Source organism: Podarcis raffonei, chromosome 15, assembly GCF_027172205.1.
Source record: "Podarcis raffonei isolate rPodRaf1 chromosome 15, rPodRaf1.pri, whole genome shotgun sequence".
In the NCBI taxonomy this organism is placed as follows: domain Eukaryota; kingdom Metazoa; phylum Chordata; class Lepidosauria; order Squamata; family Lacertidae; genus Podarcis; species Podarcis raffonei.
The window spans coordinates 2838578-2853619 of NC_070616.1; the positions used below are offsets into that span (position 1 = coordinate 2838578).

Consider the following 15042-nt stretch of genomic DNA (forward strand, 5'->3'; position numbering starts at 1 on the left):
CATATAAAAAAGGACTTCTTCAAGCAGTGCAGAGTTTAAAGTACGGCAATCGCTCCCACAGAAGGCAGTACGACCACCAGTTTCAATGGCTTTGAAAACGAATTCATGTTGAAAACAAATCCTTTGAAAACAAATCCATGTTGAAGGCTATCAACCAGCCACAATGGCTGTGCTTTGCCTATGCCCCTGAATGCCAGTTGCTGAAAACCGTAGGAGGGGAGAAGCTTCCCCTTGGGGCATCCGGTTGGCCACTGTGAGAGCAGGATGATTGTCTAGTTCGTGCCCTTCGGCCTGATGCAGGAGGCTCATCCTCTTTTATTGGATCATAAGTTAAGTTTGGGGAAGCAGTTTGTTGAAGGGCAGTCAGGGGAGTTGATTGATTGTTGCAAACCTCTGCTATCCTTTCCGCGCTGTTTATGCATGGGTCCAGGTCACTCCACCCCACGAGAAACTTCAGACTGATTCTGGCGTGAATCTCATCTCGCCTTCTCTTTTCGGGAGAGCGCCCTTTTGCACAGAACAAACGGAACCATTCCGTCGCGGAACGAGTTCCTGGCCGGATTCTTTATGCGTGGCGCTCCCCTTTTCTCCCGCTTCTCCCGTCATGGAGGCAACGGGCTTGTTCACCCTGCTGTTTCCTCTGCCTTTGCTATGGCTGCTTTCTTCCTGGTGGCTGAGGCGGCAACGCGGAGCGAGGTGGCGGCTGGGGAGCGACCGGAGGCTTTTCGCCGTCGGACCGGCGACGCGCGCCCTGTTCGTGACGGCGCACCCTGATGACGAAGCAATGTTCTTCGCCCCCACCATCCTCAGCTTGGATCAAGCCAGGCTATGGCTGCTCTGCGGGTCCACAGGTGAGGAGGAGGAGGGGGCTAGCGTAGCGTTGCCTAGCAACCATGACGTCTGTTTTCGAAGCGCTCCCGTCTCTCCGGAGCTGTGCGTATGGCGTCATCACGCTGCAGCAGCCATTTTATATTGATCGGAAGTGCGCGCACAGGTCGTTCTGACGTCACAGGATTATTATTGTTATCATAATAATGTCATTGTTACTGAATACAGTATATTATTTATTGTATAAATAAAATATTTATATTTATTGTATAAATAAATAATATATTGCAGTGTGTTTATTATTATGTCAATATTATGTATTTTTTTATATAGTGAGAATATATAAATGAGAATTCTATTATTTTATACTTAATTTTTTACTGTTTTATTATAGAGTGCCAGCTAAGTGAGAATTACAGGATGTGGTGGAAGGCCCAGGTGATGGACCCCTCCCTCCTCAGTTTGCCATATTAGTAAAATGGGTATAACACCACTTTCCCCCAAAATTGAAACTACTACTACAGTGGTACCTTGGGTTACATACGCTTCAGGTTACATATGCTTCAGATTGCAGACTCCACTAACCCAGAAATAGTGCTTCAGGTTAAGAACTTTGCTTCAGGATAAGAACAGAAATCGTGCGACGGCAGCGGGAGGCCCCATTAGCTAAAGTGCTGCTTCAGGTTAAGAACAGTTTCAGGTTAAGAACGGACCTCCGGAATGAATTAAGTACTTAACCCGAGGTACCACTGTATATATTTGCATACAACAACTTTTGACTAGCCAGCCTATAAGGAATGGTAAGAGATTCATTTATTTATAAATATATGAAAGGGTAGATTATCTCAAGGACAGGGAAGCTTTTTCAGCCTCAGGGCCACATTCTCTTCTGGGCAGCCTTTCAGGGGCACCATGCTAGTGGAAGGTGGGGCCAGAGGGAAGAGTGGGCGTGGCAACAAATGTAAAATTTGCCATTTGTACAGTAGGCTAGTTTCTACACACTCCTGGCTATTCTCTACCCAGACAAGCAAGAGGTATTATTAAGGTTCAAGGACACATTCCAACCAGGCAAAAGAAGTAAAAGCCAACGAGGCCGCTACATCCACACACACTGTTTCTTAACTGGGTACAGAATAACTGCAAAATGTCCCAAGCTCAACCAGTGGCATCTGCAATTTTTCTTTTTAAAACAATTAGCACATAGCAGGGGGTGAAAAAGACCCATTTCTGCTTGTGACTCTAGAGAGCCACTGCCAGTCAGAGTAGGCAGCGCTGGGCTAGGTGAAGAAATCCAGTGACCTGGTATAAAGTAGTTTCTTCTCCCTTCCAATCTAAAAATTGCAATTTAAAAATAACAGGGAAGAACTAGACCAATGTAGCAGAGCCTTTTTAGTGGTGACACCCTCCTCCCTTTGGAATTATTTAGCAATTAGATTCTCCTCTATATTCTTCTGGGAGGCTGTTGCAGGCGTACTTCTCTAATACATATATGTGTATGTTCGTTTCTGTGCATATTCTGCTGCTTTTACCTTGAGATTTTATAAATTAACGCGGTCAAACCCCACTTTCGAGCTTCCTGTATACATTTGGTTGACCGCTGCGAGAACAGTTGGGCCTCTGGTCTATTCCAACAGTGCTCTCCTTATGTTAAGGTTTTAACAACATCCTCTAATTTGAACACTTTGGTGTGTGAGTCAGAAGAGGCACTTTATAAATGTTAAAAATAGGTATGGAATTGGCAGGATTTGAGAAGTTCACTCAAGACCTGCCGTTAACCCTAGCATTATAGATATCTTTTTAAAAAATAGACATTAAAAGTTTCCTTGGAAGTTTTACAGACTCCAAGCACTTAACTCAACCCAGTTGGCCAAATATGTTTCGCCTTCTCAGATTGCTTTCTGGTTGCATGGTCCCCAGTGCAAGCCCCCTTGGGTGCCAGCGTGCCCAACAACACCTTTTATGGTACCTGCAAAAGGTCTCAGTAAATGTCCCCCTCAAAAATCCTCAGTGCTGTTTGCTTTTCCTGCTCAGTTCCTGTTTTCACTGGCTACGCCTCTCCCACATCAAACACGCTCTTTTAAACATGCCCACGTTTCAGTCGGTTGCCAGTATTGGACCCCAGCTGAAATATACTCGGAGTCGAGTGTGGATTTCATGCTCTTTATTCAGCACATAGTCGTGAGGAATGCAAGTTCTCCCGAAATGTCTGCTTTATATACATTGTTTACACAATGGGCCCCACATGATTGGCTAATTCCGGGATTCTCCTGTAGGCCAATCAGGTTGCAGATTAACTTCCACCAGGAGTTGGATTGGGTGGCTCCTGTGGACCAATCAGACTGCTGCATTTTGGATCCTATTCAACTCAGTACATAACACCAGCCCTACGTTCTGTTCTGAACAGAGGAGAGATGCAAAGAGCTTCTCTCTCTGAGAGAGTGTGGCCGTGACAGATGGAGGGGCATGCCTGCGCCGTTTCGTGGTCCTGTCTCGCTTTCGATACGGCAGCCATTTTGTGTTATACCATGCCCCTGCCCCTCCCTCTGTGGCCATTTTGTGACTGGCGCCCACAGCACTCTCTCAAATTTCCAAATGTTACTCCTATCCATCCCTCAAAAAGCAACCTCTGGAGCCTATCGCCTTCATATCCTGGCAAACCTAGCAGCCTGTACTAAGGTGCTGTAGAATTCTTGGAACTTTTTACAATGCAGCAGACTAACGTCACCAGTTTTGTTAAACTCAAGAAAATCTCTTTAATATTCCCTTCTTTGCTCCGTTATTTTAACGCAAGCTGCCGGTCCCTTGGTGCTTTCAATTTCCCACAGGAGGGAGGATTCTGTGTTGCAGAGTGTGACAGCTGTCTTCTTTCGTATTTCCAGGGAATTACTACAGCCAAGGGGATGTCCGGAAGAAGGAACTCCTGGACAGCTGTTTGGTTCTAGGGATCCCGCCTTCCAATGTGACCATCATTGACCACAGGTAGCTTTCTACACTTAAAATGCCAGTGCTCTTACACAAGAGGAGCCCTGCCGGATCAGGCCAGCGGCCCATCCAGTCCAATAGCCTGTTTTGACAGAGGCCACCAGGTGCCTATTAAGGGGAAGTCCACAAGCAGGACGTGAGTGCAACAGTGCTCTCCCCCATTTGAGACTTTCCTCTCCTGTGGTTTCCAGCAACATAAGGAGAGCTGTGCTGGATCAGGCCAATGGCCCATCTAGCCCAGCATCCTGCCCTCAGAGTGGACAGCCCAGATCCCTGCGGCAAGCCTACAACAGGTCCTGAGCACAAGAGTGTCCTTCTTACCAGCAACTGGTGTTCAAAAGCATGACTGCCTCTGACTGTGAAAACAGAGCATAGCCTTCGTGGCTAGTAGCCATTGATCGCATTATCGCCTTCCGTTCATTTATCTGAATCCCTCCTGGACAAATCTAAAAGCAATGAGAGTTGCTGTTGCACGCAGATCCAACTTGTGGGCTTTCTGTTCTTTATCCGATCTACTCTTGTGTTTGTATCCACCGCAGTGAAATTTTTCATAGAGGAACTGTTAGGGCCGGAGTCACCAGCTTGCGAGGGTGATGGGGAAAGCGCCGACAGCGTGACATTGTGCACATGAGCCTCACTCCTCACTCCCTAAGCCAGGCAGAAGCTTCCCAGGCTTTTGGAAGGAGGTGCCAGGGAAACATTTATGGGACTAGCCTAGGCCCCCTAGTCCACTGACCACACGCCACTGATCTACCGCCACGCTCAGCCGTCGTGTACTCGGTTCTCCTCTTCCCGTTTTATCCTCCCAACAATCTTGCAAGGTAGGTTAAGCTGAAAGATAGCGATTGGCCGCCCAGTTGACTCTGTGGGCTGAGTCGGGATTTGAACCCAAGTCTCTCAAAGTCATGCGTTTAAAGCCAATTTAAATCGTGCGGCTTCCCGCCCCCAAAATCCTGGGAACTGTAGTTTGTGCGGCGGCGTGGGAATTGTAGCTCCGTGAGGGGTACAGCTCCAAGGACTCTTTGGGAGAGGTCATGCATGTTATATACACACTAAGGAAGTGATCTCAGGTCCCAATCTGATGTTGCAATCACAGCATCACCACCAAATGTGTCCATCACAGTGCTGCAATTCCTGCCCGGTCGGGGAAAGTGAGAGGAAGACATAGTGACTCAGCCTTGCAGGGCTGTATCTATAGAGGCTCCACAGCCCCAGTGACCCTGTGACTTCTCCTTCAAGTCAGGGAGGAGCGATCAAGACACAGATCTGAGAAAAACACAATGCGTTGTATTTAGACCAGTGAAGGTCTGCACTGGGTGAAGCAGGAAAGTGACAGCTTATCACTGTACAGGCCTGTAGGCGTGTAACTTTTCCACCTAGCAAAACAATTGCAGAGCAATTTGTTCTGCTTCTGATATTGGGGAAGATCAAACGCTTTCTATGGAGCGACGGATCCTCTGCTCCCGGTTACTGATAATTGCCTGATGTTCCAATTTGGAGACTCTTAATTCCTTACTAGGGACGCGGGTGGCGCTGTGGGGAAAACCTCAGCGCCTAGGACTTGCCGATCGTCAGGTCGGCGGTTCGAATCCCCGCGGCGGGGTGCGCTCCCGTTGCTCGGTCCCAGCGCCTGCCAACCTAGCAGTTCGAAAGCACCCCCGGGGGCAAGTAGATAAATAGGGACCGCTTACTGGCGGGAAGGTAAACGGCGTTTCCGTGTGCTGCGCTGGCTCGCCAGATGCAGCTTGTCACACTGGCCACGTGACCCGGAAGTGTCTCCGGACAGCGCTGGCCCCCGGCCTCTTAAGCGAGATGGGCGCGCAACCCCAGAGTCAGACACGACTGGCCCATATGGGCAGGGGTACCTTTACCTTTACCTTTAATTCCTTACTGCATGCAAGAGCTAGACAGGCATCTCTTTTTAGAAGAGGCATACGCTCCTGAGAGAGGGGAGTGCCTCTTTGCAGATCAGGGAGGGGGGGAAATGTGACCCTCCAGATGTTTTCAGACTCCAGTGCCCATCAGCATGGCCAGTAGTTGAGGGCGATGATGTCAGTTGGAGGTCAACATCTGGAGGGCCGCAAGTTTCCCATCATCCTTGCTTGTTGCCGTTTCCCGTTCGAGCCCTGAGATCATCGTACGGACACCATGACCACTTCTCCTTTTCATTTGTGGTTGTGTTTTTTTCTTTTCTCCTCCTTGACGTTTTGTGGCAGTTCTCCCAGAGCCCCTTTGCTCCAGTTAATAGGTCCCTTTTCTCTCAGCATTGAGTAATCAGAGCACCCTGGGGATTTCCCTTTTGCTGTAAAAAACAAAACGGTGCAAAAATGCAGAACAGTTTCCCAAGAGGAGGGTCGGGGTGGAGGAGAGCAGGGACGGATCTACCATGAAATTAATGAAACTTAAGCTCCAGGGCTCCTAATCTCAGAAGAGACCCAGAAGTGACTTTAGTGCACATTGCTTAAAAAATCTTGGGTCTAAGAGACCAAATTTGTGTCACACAACTCAAATTGATTAATTTTTTGTTCTATATATATTTCAATAACCCCAACGTTTGAGAGTCAGTAGCACAGATTACAACCAGGGGTGGTGATCTGTCGGGAACAGCCTCGGGGAAGACCCCAATTCCTCTAGGACTGCCCATATAAACTGTCCCGGACTCTGCATTCATCCTCTGAGGCCCTTCTTTCTGTGCCTCCTCCGCAAGAGGTCCAGAGGGTGGCAACACAAGAACAGGGCCTTTTCTGTAGTGGCTCCCTGTTTGTGAAATGCTCTCCCCAGACAGGTTTGCCTGCTGCTTTCATTACATATGTTTTAGGCGCCAGGCGGAAACGTTCTTCTTCAACCAGGCCTTTGGCTGATTAATATCCTACAGCCTTTTAAATGTATCTGTAGGAAGGGGGTGGGTTATCGTTTGGTTGCTTTGGTTTAATTATTTACTTGTGTTTTATCTTGTATTTTATTCTGTGAACAGCCCTGAGATCTTTTGATGAAGGGCAGCATATAAATTTAATTTAATAGTATAAACAAACAAATGTGGATACCCAGACTTTGTTGCTGGTTAGGAAGGGGCCCCCATGACAGTTCATGCCTCAAAAATGTAGGGGCGCTACAGGGGGAGAGGGAGCAGGCGATAGGAAAGAAGACCTTGGCTTTGCAGTAGAGTTTCCGGTTTCAGTTCTTGGCAGTAAGACTGGATATGCCCCTTGCCTTAAAATTTTGTAGGGCTTCTGCCAATCAGTGTAGATATAACAGCCTGACTTGGGGGGGAAACCATCTTCCTGTGTCTGTTCAAACCAGAGCTTAATTCAGAACCATGAGGACTAGAATCTTGCTTTGTTTTTAGGGGGAGGGTTGTAGCTCTGAGGTGGAGCACCTGCTTTGCACACAGGTTCAACAACTTGGGTCTCTGGGCGGAGCTGGGAGAAAGCCCTGCCTGAAACCCTGGAGAGCTGCTGTCAGTATAGTGGTACCTCGGGTTAAGTACTTAATTCGTTCCAGAGGTCTGTACTTAACCTGAAACTCTTCTTAACCTGAAGCACCACTTTAGCTAATGGGGCCTCCAGCTGCTGCCGCGCTGCCGGAGCGCAATTTCTGTTCTCATGCTGAAGCAAAGTTCTTAACCTGAGGTACTATTTCTGGGTTAGCGGAGTCTGTAACCTGAAGCGTATGTAACCTGAGGTACCACTGTACTGAGCTAGAATGCACCACTGGTCTAGATCTGTATCAAGTCGCCTGCCATGTCACCCCTCATAATTGCCAATTTGATATTCAGGGGGGGTTAGCCCTGTTGGCTAAATGCACCCTCCATCCTTGGAGACAGTATACTCTGAATATCCAGATGCCCGGAGCATCCAGCCTAGAGGGGGCTGTGGGCTGCCAGCTGAACATCTAGGAATCTGATGCTGGTTTCTCCCATCTCTTTGTGAGTTTCCTGAAGACGTCTGGCTCAGGATGCTGGGCCAGGGATGGAGACATCCCCTGATCCAGCAGGAGTCCTAACCAGCTTCTGTCTGTCTCCTTTTCACAGCAGAAATGTTGTTTGTATGACCCATACTTGTCCCCCCAAATCAGACCCTTCTGCCAGGGCTCTGGGGCGATGAGCATTCTGCCCTGTGGGATCTAAACAGGATACATTTCCAAGGCTTCTTTCCTCTCTTCTCCACCCACCCAACTGAAGTAGGTTATTAACTCAAAGGAAAGGACACCACGTTCTCTCTCTCCTTATTCCCCTGCACTCTACGAGATGTTTTGTTTCCCTACCCTATCTTCTCGGTGACTGAGAACGCCAGGCTGTCCTTCACAGCAACATCTGCAGTTTCCCCCCTTGCAGCGAGATGCAGATAAATATCAACATTGCGGCTTCCGTCTGATGACGCCTGACCTGGCCTGGTCCCTGCCAGAGAAAATAATAAGAGTCCGAGAGAGGAGATTTGTGTAAACAGGCGAGCTTCCCGCTCCCTTCCCCAGCTGCTTCCAAAGTTCTGCACTTAGAGAAGAAGAACCAGCTTCACAGATATAATATGAGGGACACCTGGCTTGCCGGCAGTACACGGGAAAAGGATCTAGGGGTCTTAGTAGACCACAGGCTTAACACGAGTAAATAATGTGATGCAGCAACAACAAAAAAGCTAATGCTATTCTAGACTGTGTTGTAAACAAAAATTGCCCTTTTCCCTTATGGGGTATCCAAGAGCCCATATAGAGTCCTTACGTAGGTTCCCTATTGGTAGGAGAAAATAACAGAGGCCAACCAGAGAATATTGAGAAGCAAAGCAGCTAGTAAGCTTGATCTTTATTGATCTGTTGCAACAGGGTGCTTCCCTCACCTGCAGGAAAGGAGGAGGAACCCAGAAAAATGGCCACAAGGCCTTATAAAGACTTTTAAAATTGCCACCCTGTAGATCAAGACCCAGGACGTGGGTGGCGCTGTGGGTTAAACCACAGAGCCTAGGACTTGCCGATCAGAAGGTCGGCGGTTCGAATCCCCGCGACGGGGTGAGCTCCCGTTGCTCGGTCCCAGCTCCTGCCAACCTAGCAGTTCAAAAGCATGTCAAAGTGCAAGTAGATAAATAGGTACCGCTCTGGCGGGAAGGTAAACGGCGTTTCCGTGTGCTGCTCTGGTTCGCCAGAAGTGGCTTAGTCATGCTGGCCACATGACCCGGAAGCTGTACGCCGGCTCCCTCAGCCAATAAAGCGAGATGAGCGCCGCAACCCCAGAGTCGGTCACGACTGGACCTAATGGTCGGGGGTCCCTTTACCTTTACCTAGATCAAGACCACCCCCAGAAACATCATGCATACATCACAGAAGGGCTGTAACCTAAGACCACCCTCCAGATATATCACACCTACATCACAAAAAAGGCGGTCTAAAACAGAAATTTGAATGTTGTTTTTCTCCTGTCCTTGTTTATCTCCTGTCTGGCAGGTTACTTGATTGGGGAGCCTGGCCAGTCTTTTGTAATGATAAATACTTAGTTCCTGGGCCAGGTCACAGGCTCACACCCTATTCAAACACAGACATACTCTTAAGACAGGATTTGTGAAGGCAAAGACAATGGGGAGGCTTTTCCACTTTGACCTTGCAGAGAAAACATTTGCTCAGTTTAGGAATCAAAATGGTTCCAGGTCGGTCTTCCTGTGCTGATCTATGTACGTGCTTGGTTGGTACACTTATGAACGCTACCATATATCTAAGACCTCAAAATTCCTATCACAATATCATTAACAGAAATATAGTATCCTGATCAAGGGAAGTAATACAGTCATACCTTCCATGCCGAACACCCTGGAACTCGGACGTTTTGGCTCCCGAATTCCGCAAACCCGGAAGTGATGGTTCCAGTTTGCAAACTTTTTTTTGGAACCCGAATGTCTGACGGGGCTTCCGTGGCTTCTGCTTGTCTGCAGGAGCTTCCTGCAGCCCGTCAGAAGCCGTGATTTGGTTTTCAAATGTTTTGGAAGCCGAACAGACTTCCAGAACGGATTCCGTTCGACTTCCAAGGTACAACTGTAGTCCCGCTTTGTTCTGCCTTGGTCAGGCCTCACCCGGAATACCGTGTCCAATTTTGGACACCACAATTTAAGAAGGATATTGATGAGCTGGAAGCATGTGCAGAGGAAGGCGACCAGGATGATCAAGGGTCTGGAAACCAAGCCATATGAGGGAGCAGTTGAGGAGCTGGAAAAGAGGAGACTGAGAGGAGATACGATGGCCATCTTGAAGTATTTCAAGGGCTGTTCCATGGAAGATGGAGGCAAGCGTCTTTTCTACTGCTCCAGAGGGTGGGATTTTAACCAACGGCTTCAGGTTACTAGAAGGAGATTCTGCCTAAACGTTAAGAAGAACTTTCTGGCAGTAAGAGCTGTTCCACAGTGGAATGGACCCTCTCACAAGGTTTTGGACTCTCCTTCCTTGGAGGTTTTTAAGAAAGAAAGAACTTTCCATGGGAAAACGGTGGCTGATCCCAATCAATCTTGGGGAAACCTCCTCTCACCCTGCTTGGCATTTGACACCCCTCAACTACGGAAAAACATAACCTTTTAAGATGGGTTGCTGGGCCATTCAAACCTCTTTTCTCTTTCCCCAATATCATTAATTTTCTTGAATGTTTGCTCAAAGACGCAGGCGGGGGGGGGGGAGAGGCAGAAAGAAAGGAAAGCAGGTCAGCCACCTTTTCAGTGTTTAAAATAGTTGCGTGCACACACACACACACACCACTCCTCCAACAACACCCTTTAAAAAATGACTCTCCATACAAAGCCAGCAACAAGCTAGTTTTAGATGGAAACAAGGCCTGGAAGCTTCCCTTATCTGTGGGGCGATGGAGGAGAGCTTTGTACCACCAGCCTTGTTAAGTGCATGATAGTAATTCAGAAATTGCGCTTCTCCTGAATTTTGTGACACAGTTTATTATTGTTGTCGTCGTCATTTTATTGAATTTGTATACCATCCTATACGCATAGGTCTCAGGGCAGTTCACAATACAAAGTTATAATATAAACGCACTAGATACATAATAAAAATAATTAAAACAGTTAATATTAATGTATGCTAATAATAATAATAATAATAATTACACTCCCCAACAAAAGTCCCTAAAACCCCCCCTAAGCTTTTTTAAAGTTTGTATTTTTAGGATTAAATATGTTTGAAAATGTGGGCATTGGCATAAAACATACCTTCAAACACTGCCCTGATCTCTTTCCAAGGATAAACATGTTAAAATAAATAAGTAAATTATCAAAGTTTTATTTACTGTATTTTTCTGTCTATAAGACCCCCCCATGTATAAGACACCCCATATTTTGGGGGACTCTGGTTTAAGAAATTGGAGGAAGATCTATCTGTGTATAAGACTCCCCCAAATTTTGGACATTATTTTTTAGGGGGGGGGAACCTAGTCTTATACACGGAAAAATACGGTATTTAATTGTTTTTATTTTTTCAGAGCTTTTATTTATTTTTGTTTCACCGCATTTCTTAGACGCCTTGCACTAAGATCGTCCCAGGCAGGACTTAGCACACAGTAAAAATACAAAATGCAAAGGAAATCGAGGATCCACTTTCTCAAGGGGTCTTTTCCCCTAGTCGCCTGGAGGTGATTCTTCCTCGCCATAGGCAACCAGCTGTTCCCAACAAGCTTTCAGGAAACAGCTATGCAAATTTCTGGTTCCGGTTTTACACGTCCTTTTCCCTGCTTGGTGTCTAAAGGATCACTTAACCCTCCCTTGCTCTCCCCCTCCTATGTGCAAAACCCATTTGCGTTTTGAAACAGGAGCAGGCAAGGCAAGGGATTTTGATTCCTGCAGGAAAGTAGGTCATCGGGTGCTCTCTCTCTCTCTCTTTTTATTGCGCTCTGCAGACCAATGTGGTTCTCCTTTAAGGGAGTGAACTTGGCTGACACTGCAGATGGTCAATTTCCTCTTCCCAGAACCCTGTACCTCAGACGGAGCCCCTGTAAGCTCTGTGTGCTGCAGATTGAAAGCAGGCAAATATTTAACAAAGGGGGGGGGCGTTGTTGGCTTTCGGTTCCTGCCTTGGCAAGGTCATGTCACCAGACAAACACAAACATGCGCTAGTAGCCCAGAACTGCAGGGAGGAGGACGCAGGATGGGCACAGGTTGTTTCAGCGTGGTCGCTGCCATCGTTACAGCGCTGAATAGGTTAAGACTGGCTTGACACCCGGAAAAGATCTGTGGCCAGGTTTTGTTGTTGTTGTTTAGTCGTGTCTGACTCTTCGTGACCCCCTGGACCAGAGCATGCCAGGCACTTCTGTCTTCCACTACCTCCCGCAGTTTAGTCAAACTCATGCTGGTAGCTTTGAGAACACTGTCCCACCATCTCGTCCTCTGTCACCCCCTTCTCCTTGTGCCCTCCATCTTTCCCAACATCAGGGTCTTTTCCAGGGAGTCTTCTCTTCTCATGAGATGGCCAAAGTATTGGAGCCTCAGCTTCAGGATCTGTCCTTCCAGTGAGCACTCAGGGCTGATTTCCTTAAGAATGGAGAGGTTTGATCTTCTTGCAGTCCAGGGCACTCTCAAGAGTCTCCTCCAGCACCAGAATTCAAAAGCATCAATTCTTCGGCGATCAGCCTTCTTTATGGTCCAGCTCTCACTTCCATACATCACTACTGGGAAAACCATAGCTTTAACTATACGGACCTTTGTCGGCAAGGTGATGTCTCTGCTTTTTAAGATGTTGTCTAGGTTTGTCACTGCTTTCCTCCCAAGAAGCAGGCGTCTTTTAATTTCGTGGCTGCTGTCACCATCTGCAGTGATCATGGAGCCCAAGAAAGTAAAATCTCTCACTGCCTCCATTTCTTCCCCTTCTATTTGGCAGGAGGTGATGGGTGTCTTTAAAAGAGGATAAGACAAATGAATGCATCGGAGGATAAGGCTACTAGCCGCAAGGCTATGCTTGCCACCACAGCTGCAGGCAGCAGTGCTTCTGAAGACCAGCTGCTGGAAAAGTTGCTCTTGCACCCAGGTCCTGCTTGTGGGTGTCAGATGCGCATCTTGTTGGCCACTGTGAGAACAGGATGCTGGACTAGATGGACCACTGGCCTGATCCTGCGGGCTCTTCTTAGGTCAGCAGCTGCTTGCCACAATGCCTGGGTCCTCTCTCCACCACTGGAGGCCTCTGGACGTCAGTTCCTGAAGTTCAGGAGCACTGCCGTTGTGCCCAAGTCCTGCCTGTCCAAGGCAACACAATGACCAAATACAATGATATGATATCAATATACACTCTTTATATAATATGAAATATCATATTTTTTGCTCTATAAGACTCACTTTTTCCCTCCTAAAAAGTAAGGGGAAATGTGTGTGCGTCTTATGGAGCGAATGCAGGCTGCACAGCTATCCCAGAAGCCAGAACAGCAAGAGGGTTTGATGCTTTCACTGCGTAGCGATCCCTCTTGCTGTTCTAGCTTCTGAGATTCAGAATATTTTTTTTCTTGTTTTCCTCCTCCAAAAACTAGGTGCGTCTTATGGTCTGGTGCGTCTTATAGAGCGAAAAATACGGTATATGAAATCACATAAACGGAAAACTTAGGAATCTCTGAAAGTCACAAAAAATGCACTCTTAATGGATTCTCTAGAAAACATAAAACCAAATAAACATAAGTCTTATAAGTCTTTGAAGACTATGCAAGTCTCTGAAAGAAGCAATGTATCAGATTCTTATCTGGGGCAAACAGGCTTCAAAGCTTTGTTTATGGTGTCCAATGCTGCCAAAGTAGTTCGCAAACAGACAAACAGTGATTCTGGATATACCTACTGTTTCATGGAATAATTCTTCAGCACAGCAGAAGGATACAGAAATGCTTCATAAACATCTATATGGTGAATGGAAAAATAGAACAACAATTGCTATGGAGCAGTGGTCATAAAGTTATGTAGTGACTTGCATAGTATGTGACTTTCAGAGATTTGTCTTCATAAAGTTTTTGTATGTTTTTATGGAAATGGGTCTTGGTTGAGTTTCTGAACCTTCCAACCTTGACTCCACTTTTCGAAGTGGATCATTCATCATGCACAATGGCTGTGTTCAGGTTCTGCTTTTGGGGCTTCCGTTTGGCCATGGTAAGAGCAGGCGGCTGATCTCAATGGGCCTCTTTCGACCCGACCCAGGAGCCGGGCTCTCCTTCCATCCTTAGGACGTGAGAGCAGAGACTGAGGCTGATGAGGAAGCTTTAGCTAAGTCTGGGAGCTCTGTGGTCCCCACAATCCACTCCCCTACAAATTTCCAGGAATTCTGTCCCATGGACAGCGGCTGCTGAAAGTTGTAGTCCAAAACCTCTGGAGGGGACAAGGCTGCAGGAGGCTGACTTAATGGTTCTTTCAGCCTAGTGAAAACATTTAACACTCTGCAAGCCAAATACCCCCCTCTCCCTCCAGCGGTCTTGGCAGAGAAATTCCCAGACATCCCCCCCCCTTTTTTAAATGCAAACAGATTTTGGCTCAATTTGCTGAACATGGCAAATTATAACAAGCACAGACATCAGGCTGGGAACTTTGCTCGCCAACAGTTCCTGGAAGGAGCGGGATTTCACAAACCTCCCCACCCAAATGGGATGCTTAGCTTAGGGGAGGAGGAAAATGTAAAAATGTGCCATTTGATCCAACGAAGGAAACTTTCCCCACAACTTCAACTTCTTTGCCCGAGTTTGCCTGGGTTGGCCATGAAACCCTTAATGCGCATTTGGAAAGGATTTTAGGGCATATCCTATGGTGCAGGCTGAGTTTGCTCGCCAGGCCTATCCTGATTGGGCTTGCTGGGGGAAGCTGAAGTGGGAGCAGGGAGCTTTCAAGCAGGCTAGGCGTAGGCAAAGTCAGGGCAGGCATAGTCAGAGCAGGCCAAGGCAAAGTCAAGTCAGATTGAGGCAAAGCCAGGGCAGGTAAAGTCAATGAAGGTCTTTCTGCGCAGGTCATGACCATGGCTAGCTCCCAATGGAGCTTTATCCGAACGCCAGGATGACAAACCACAGTTCATAGTTTGACAAAGAACAACTTCCTTTCCCCCTGATTCAAACATATTGCAGGTGATTAGTTGGAAGGCGGGCGGATTCTCCCAATCTCACCTGTGCAGGAATGAGGTCGGGGAGGGAGGGGAGAGAAATGAAAGGGCTGCATTCCCTTCTGAGAAACCTCCCGGGGGCCACATGTCAGTGGTGGGCAGGGCAGGAAATGTCAATTTGGCCTTTGTACAGTTGGGTGGTTTCTAAAA

General features: G+C 47.4%; 1 protein-coding gene across 3 annotated transcripts in view; it reads left to right on the top strand.

The window, feature by feature from the left end:
• The first annotated feature begins 180 nt into the window (after positions 1-180).
• The window catches only part of PIGL (phosphatidylinositol glycan anchor biosynthesis class L), a 45103-nt gene continuing 30241 nt past the window's right edge, over positions 181-15042 (top strand). For 2 of the 3 annotated variants that reach the window (XM_053367642.1, XM_053367640.1), the window contains exons 1-2: positions 181-851; positions 3708-3807. In XM_053367642.1, coding sequence (XP_053223617.1) covers positions 605-851; positions 3708-3807 — 347 coding nt within the window. In that variant the 5' untranslated portion in view covers positions 181-604. The remainder of the gene's footprint in view (positions 852-3707; positions 3808-15042) is intronic. The other variant, XM_053367641.1, reaches the window with a different exon arrangement.